General features: G+C 37.6%; 1 protein-coding gene across 3 annotated transcripts in view; it reads left to right on the plus strand.

Moving 5' to 3' along the window:
• The window catches only part of LOC107694295 (serine/threonine-protein kinase B-raf), a 19,456-nt gene that overhangs the window by 3,528 nt on the left and 8,609 nt on the right, over nt 1-7,319 (plus strand). For 2 of the 3 annotated variants that reach the window (XM_016493959.1, XM_016493958.1), the window contains 9 exons: nt 579-680; nt 1,169-1,432; nt 2,427-2,530; nt 2,633-2,735; nt 2,991-3,139; nt 3,419-3,538; nt 5,793-5,952; nt 6,350-6,389; nt 7,084-7,203. In XM_016493959.1, coding sequence (XP_016349445.1) covers nt 579-680; nt 1,169-1,432; nt 2,427-2,530; nt 2,633-2,735; nt 2,991-3,139; nt 3,419-3,538; nt 5,793-5,952; nt 6,350-6,389; nt 7,084-7,203 — 1,162 coding nt within the window. The remainder of the gene's footprint in view (nt 1-578; nt 681-1,168; nt 1,433-2,426; nt 2,531-2,632; nt 2,736-2,990; nt 3,140-3,418; nt 3,539-5,792; nt 5,953-6,349; nt 6,390-7,083; nt 7,204-7,319) is intronic. The other variant, XM_016493960.1, reaches the window with a different exon arrangement.

Consider the following 7,319-nt stretch of genomic DNA (forward strand, 5'->3'; position numbering starts at 1 on the left):
CCCCCCCCCCCCCCCAAATTGTAGTTGCCAACAATCATGCCCTCAGTGGTTTTAAAAAATGTGCTGTAATTGAAATGAATAAAATCGTCAACAAACTAAAAAATTGAGATCTATCATCTCCTGATAAATATTCTAAGATGTTTAAAGGGTTAGGGTTGTGAACGTCAGAACTTTGTACATCAAAGTTGCATAAAATGTACATTTAGGATATCAGAGCTGACTGTTAAAGATGATGATTGTCATTTTATGAATTTAGTGACACACAAAAAAAGTTGAAGCATTTTGCAGCAGTTTCTTTGCTAATGCTCACTCTGTATATTTACTATATTTACACCTCAGATTTAATCACTAGCCTATATCACAGTTTCTGTGGGCAGGGCTAGAGACAGCCGTCAGTGTCAGTTTTCACAGCTTAGTAAAGACAAGCAAATGATTCTGTTTATTAGATTTAGCACGGCATGAGGTCTTCACTTATGTATGGTGAAGTTCAAAGATCTCTGCTCAAACAGGAGAACCTAGGAATTACCTAGGAAAGGGAGCTGGGAAAACTGGCTTGCTAACTCTAATTTTCCTTGCAGATATGGAACATCAAACAGATGATTAAGTTAACCCAAGAGCACCTAGAAGCCCTTTTAGATAAGTTTGGAGGAGAACACAATCCGCCATCTATATACCTGGAGGTGAGTTGGCCCGACAAAGAGTTTCTGTCATGGGTGTGAAATGAGAGTAATGTAAAGGTGTTTTACTATACCAAGAAAGTTCATTTTGAAAGATACATGATATGAAGAATATCATAAATGAAGTGACTGGAATTTGACACCATCTATAGTCGCAGTTAACTTTTGGTAGCAACGTGCTAATGGAAAGCCCTGCTATGATCACTTATAAGGTTCCATGTCAGTTAACATGCTGCTTTACAAGGGATTTAGAATCTAGGGGTTTTGGCAAATAATTTATCTAATGTTTGAAACAACTGAATAAATTCAAAGGAGGAAAAGAACTGATGATGCCTTTAGTTTGTAGACTTTAGCAGTAACATTGCCCCTCGTGTATGCCATAACGGCTAATGCATAACCCCAGATATTTATCCTTCAACAGGTTCAAAACATGAGCATTTATGCGAAACATGTTCATAAAGTATTAATGATTTATTTCCTCCACGCCACAGGCCTATGAAGAGTACACTAGTAAGCTGGATGCATTACAGCAGCGGGAACAGCAGCTTTTGGAGGCCATTGGGAACGGAACAGAGTTTTGCTCCTCGCCCACACCCATTCTGCTGGATGTGAAGGGACCAGGCATTCAGAGCGCCCCTGCCACCCCAAACACCTTAGCTGTCCTGCAGACCCCTACAGACGCAACACGAGGGAATCCCCGCTCACCCCAGAAACCCATCGTAAGGGTTTTCCTGCCCAACAAACAGAGGACAGTGGTGAGTGATTGCTTGTTGTTTGGTACTGAAAATATAAAATAAAAGAGAATTCAAAATATTATTATAACGGAACACTATAATGTAAATGCTGCATACTACTAATATTATACTGGCCTAATGATAGAACATTAGGTAAGGGATCTGAAAAAAGGAGGTGCGTTATGTCTTTAATGATCTGCCCACATCTGGATTTGAGAAGTTTTGTCATGAATGGAGATGGTAGGATATTTTGACGATACTTCACAGTAGGGTTGCACGATTAATCGAATGCGATTGTCATGCGCATTTTGTAACATAACATCAGTCGAGTGTTTGAAGTAAATCCTTGATGTGGCTTCTTACACAGAATAAGGCACGCAACATATTTCATAGTATTTAAGCAGTGATAAAGGCATTGCATTATAAATATACTTTATTTTAATGAAAATTATAATAAGAACTCAGATTAACCGTATATTGCCGTAGTCGTGTGTTTATTAGTTACGTTGAATCAATGAAAGCAGTTGAATCTTCTGTTTATTCAGCTGCAGCGATAGGCATTTTCTGGGTTTCTTCTGCGAGGCGTATTTGGAGTTTCAGCACGAGAACGCCCTCTGGCCTTTGGATGGAGATTTACTGCTGATCACAGAACCGTGCTTCACTGAAAGATACGCATGACAATCGCAGCTTCTGTCGAATCGCGATCTCGATTCCATTTCGATTTATCGTGCAGCCCTACTTCACAGTAAGGTTTGAGGCAGGGCCTCAGAAAGAAAGGGCTTCTGGAAGGAATTTTCACTCCAACCAGATTGTAGAGTGGCGGGACTCCATGGGAAATGAGCAAATGTAGGTGACCCCCTTTATTTTGATTATGTGCTCAGCTTGTCTCTGTTGGTTTAGCAAAGAGAAGCGGCAGTATGAGCTGGAGCCAAGAAATCAAGCGTGGCCAGACGCAACCACAGTCTCACTGTAAGATGAAAGTGACGTGAGTAAGTGGTTTTTGTGCATGTTTCAGGTTCCAGCTCGTTGTGGGATGACTGTGAGAGACTCCTTAAAGAAGGCTCTGATGATGCGAGGCCTGATCCCAGAATGCTGTGCGGTTTACAGGGTTCAGGATGGGTAAGAACTATATTCTGAATGCACATATTAACATCATTAGTGCTAAAACAAGCCACACTGTGAGTTGTACTTCACATTTAATGACTGTCTGGCCCACATTAGGGAGAAGAAGCCCATTGGCTGGGACACAGACATTTCCTGGTTGACGGGGGAGGAGCTCCATGTTGAGGTTTTAGAGAATGTGCCACTGACGATCCATAATTTTGTGAGTATGATGAAACTGACCACAAACTGTGGCTTAAAATAAATCTGAAATGACAAAAAGGAGGAAGTTCGAGCCGAGAGTTGACATGTCAAAGGTGTGGTCATTTCTATTCTTGATTTTACTCTTCTTAAATACACCTTGACATGTTGAAGACTTGTTGAGGTCTTTCTCATCCACGTTGACCGTAATGCATAGTTTTTGGAAGCATCCAGATTATCTGTAATGAGTCTTAAGTGTTATTCGGCGACTCAACAGGTGCGAAAGACTTTCTTCACGCTGGCCTTCTGTGACTTTTGCCGGAAGCTGCTGTTTCAGGGCTTCCGCTGCCAGACGTGTGGCTACAAGTTCCACCAGCGCTGCAGCACAGAGGTCCCGCTCATGTGTGTCAACTACGATCAGCTGGAGTGAGTCATCATGGGAGATTTTTCACTTCTGCATTATCCATAAAAGGCTGAAATTTGTTCCATGCATAATGCACAGTAAAATAAAGCATGCAAATAATGTTTAAATTAAATAATAAAATAATGTTTATTTCTCACATATTCTATTTGAAATATTTTGCATATCTTTGTGTATATTTTGTCCAATTAGAAATTGACAGTTTTGTGCTTTGGGTAAGTGATGGTTATGCATAATTTATTTGTACTGATGGTATAATTTTTGTTTATAATTGTGATGTTCAGTTTACTGCTGGCATCAAAATTTCTAGTGCACTACCCTATTACCCATGAGGAGGCGTCATCAGAGGGCACGACACCCGTGTCAGAGATGTGTCCCTCCCTCCCTCCATCCGAGTCCACTGGGTAAGATTTTAGTCCACGTCTGCACTCTATTGAACATATAGAGTAAATCTTATTAATATATAAGGTAACACTTTAGTTTAGGGACCAATTCTCACTATTAACTAGTTGTTTATTAGCATGCATATTACTAGCATATTGGCTATTTATTATTACTTATTAAGCACATATTTTGCCTGACCATATTCTACATCCTTAATCCTACCCAATACCTAAACTTAACAACTACCTATGAACTATATAATATTTATATATATATTTTTTTTTTTATAAAATTGTATATGCACTACTGTTCAAAAGTTCAGGGTTGGTAAGATTATTCTTTTTTTTTTGTATGTTTTTCAAAGAAGCCTCTTATGCTCACCAAGGCTGCATTTATTTTCTTAAAAATACAGTAAAAATAGGTATATTGTGAAATATTATTACAATTTAAAATAATTGTTTTCTATTTTAATGTGTTTTAAAATGTCATTTATTGCTGTGATGGCGTAGTACATTTTCAGCAGTCATTACTGCAGTTTATATGATCCTTCAGAAATCATTCTATTATGCTGTTTTGCTGCTCGCAAATAATTTCTGATTATCAATGTTGAAAAGGTTTTTTGCTTAATATTTTTGTGGAAACTGAGACATTCAGATTTTTTATAAATAGAGTAAAAAAAGACAAGTATTTATTTAAAATAGAAGTCTTTTGTAACATTTAGTGTTAATTTCGTCAGCTATTTTCATTTTAGTCTTAGTCTTAGTCCCGGACTAAAATGTCCTTGTTAGTTTTTATCATATTTAGTCAACCTTATCCTATTTAGTTTTAGTCGACTAAAAGTCTCAACATTTTAGTCTAGTTTTAGTCAATGAAAACTTGACATTTTAGCAATAAGATTATTATTAATTAACTGTACAGCAGTATTAATTTTGGCAGCCATTTTTAATTTAGTCTTACTCAAATGTACATTTTAGTTATTATATTTAGACAAACTTGTCTTGTTATTGTTTATTCAATTAAATGTATGAGCATTTAGTCAAGTTTTTTAGTCAATGAAATATTAGTCACATTTTCGTCATTCTGTATAATGGTTAAACTGATAAAAATTATTTTTTTCAAACTTATAATCGTAATGTTTGTTGTCATTTGAGAAATTTACTTTTGCATTTCAGGTACTGCACTTTCACCAGTAAGCACAAATCAATAGAATGTGGACACATACATGGTGTAGGCTATTTTACCTCATCTAGTGTACTGATTTATTATAGGCTTTTTATTATATAAATCAACACCAAAGACTTGTGCAATCTCTCTGTCTACATTATGAAAACAGCTAAAACAAACGAAAAATATTATAACAGTGAAATTCCTAGTAATTCCACTAATTCCATAATTGTAATAGTCTATTTCTCTATTAAAACAACAGCGACTGAGTAAGTGTATTTATTCAGCGATCACAATCGCAAACAATAAAGTGAGATCTCATGACAGAACACTGACCGGCTGAATGACACTTTCATTTAGATCGCTAAACTCCAGCTTGTTTGTTTTTCAGATCATCTGTGGCGGCGCTTCCGTAATGAGGAGCGAGCACGTGCGCATGGTTGCCAGATTGCTTAAAATAAGCAAAACACACCAGGCAGAAAATGTATCAATGCAACAACGAAGCTCTGATTCGAGGATTAGAACTCTTGATATCTGGCAACCGCACTCATGAGAGCTCGCGTAGTAGAGGCGTGTAGAGCAGTCTGCAATAACATTTCGTCTCCTTTTTTGACGAAAATAAAAAGAGGTTTTTGTTAGTTTTTATCTTTTTGAATACATTTTAGTCTCGTCTTATTTCGTCAACGAAATTGCATGATGATAGTCTTAGTTATCGTTTATTGACCTTATTGTCGTCTCGTCTTCGTCTCGTCTTAGTCATGGGAAAAAAGCTCGTCTACGAACATTTTTCGTCATAGTTTTCGTTAACGAAATTAACACTAGTAACATTATAAATGTCTTTGTTTATTTTGATCAATTTAGTGCATCCTTGCTGAATAAAAGTGTTAATTTCTTTATTTCTTTAAAAAAAAAAAACACCACTTACTGGTCCCAAACTTTTGAATGGTAGTGTGTACACACACACACACACACATCTATATAAAATATGTAGTACTTACTGCTATGTATCTTTTAATTGATAAATTGTAAGGGTCACATTAAGTATATACTATAGTGTGTAAGTGGCTTTAATCATTTACTAGGCTGAATTTCATTGTCTGTTTTCTCCAGGTCTCTGTGCCATCCTACTGTGTCCCCATCCAAATCCATCCCTATCCCACAGTCCTTTAGACCTGGAGAGGAGGACCACCGCAACCAGTTTGGCCAGAGGGATCGCTCTTCCTCAGCCCCTAACGTCCATATCAACACCATCGAGCCAGTCAACATTGATGTGAGAACTGGACAGTTCAACAGCTAAATCAATATATTTTAGTCAAAAGCATTTAATCCATTTTAATGTTATAGGTCCCACTTAAAAATGTCTTTACTTACCACTTCCTGAATCTAAAAAAATGAGTATCTAGTAATTAAAATAAATATTAATATTGATAAAATTTGAAGTGTGCTTTTATTGTAGATACATTATATTATTATTTATTTAAATTGTATTACTAAATTTGTTTGTTAAGTGTTACAGTTGCCCTTAACCATATCATCTTGTTCATTTTAAGTCTATTAATATAATTTTTTATACCCAAAATAACCAAAGGTACATTTGTAGTAAGCAAAAAGCACAAAATGTTACTGCTCTCCCCTAGTCCCTGCTAATCGGTGTTATTTCTGTACAGGATTTGATCCGTGATCAAGGCTTACCGAGGTCAGATGGAGGTAAGTGTTGTTCGAATCAGAAAACGTACACTAAGACACAACTGAAATCAAATGGCTTTCCGTCATCCCATGTCTTTGTGCTATCTCTGTGTCATTGGCCTTAGAAGTTTGGGATAGCTGATCCATTTCACTCTGCCTGCTAGTAAAAGCTGACAAACAGGCCTTTCTCTTCCCTGTCCGCTTTCTGAATTGCTTCAGCCCTTTTCTTTATCACAAGTGACCTGCTGTAAACTACTAATTTCTAATCTGTGTTCTCAAAACCCGCCCCTGTCCTTACTGCTTCTTTAAAACATGTCCCAGAACAGTTTAAAGGGACAGTTCACCCAAAAATGAAAATTCAGTCATTTACTCACCCTGATGTCGTTCCAAACCTGTATGACTTCCTTTTTTCTGTGGAACTTAAAAGAAGATGTTTAGAAGAATGTTCGAGTTGCTCTTTTCCATAAAACAAATGTAAATTAATACAGGTTTAGAACGACACGAGGGCGAGTAAATGATAACAGAATTCTCATTTTTGGGGTGAACAGACTGTATACAGAAATAATTAAAAACTGGCTCTGTGTCACCTAGAATTCACTTGATCATCTCTAAAGAACCTCTGAGAGTAGACACAGGATTTTGGTAGTGGGTGACAGGGAGTGCACCTGAGCTTCGGGGGCCAGTGATTCCGTGTCTGTCTCTCTCCCCCCTGCAGCCCCCTCGCAACACCCAGCCCGCTGCTTGAGGAAGAACCGAACACGGACCTCAAGCCCCCTTCTGTCCTCCCACCCAAATGACATTGTCTTTGATTTTGAGCCAGAGCCAGTATACAGAGGTAGCTAGGCCTTCTTGCGTGGCTGTCCCACACATTGTCTTGTCTTTTGCTTGTCTGTCTGTGTTTGTCTTCCACCTTGTGTGTTTTGTTGACATATTTCACTCCTCCTTGTTTAA

Source organism: Sinocyclocheilus anshuiensis, unplaced genomic scaffold, assembly GCF_001515605.1.
Source record: "Sinocyclocheilus anshuiensis isolate Anshui unplaced genomic scaffold, SAMN03320099.WGS_v1.1 scaffold1316, whole genome shotgun sequence".
NCBI classification, from domain to species: Eukaryota; Metazoa; Chordata; class Actinopteri; order Cypriniformes; family Cyprinidae; genus Sinocyclocheilus; species Sinocyclocheilus anshuiensis.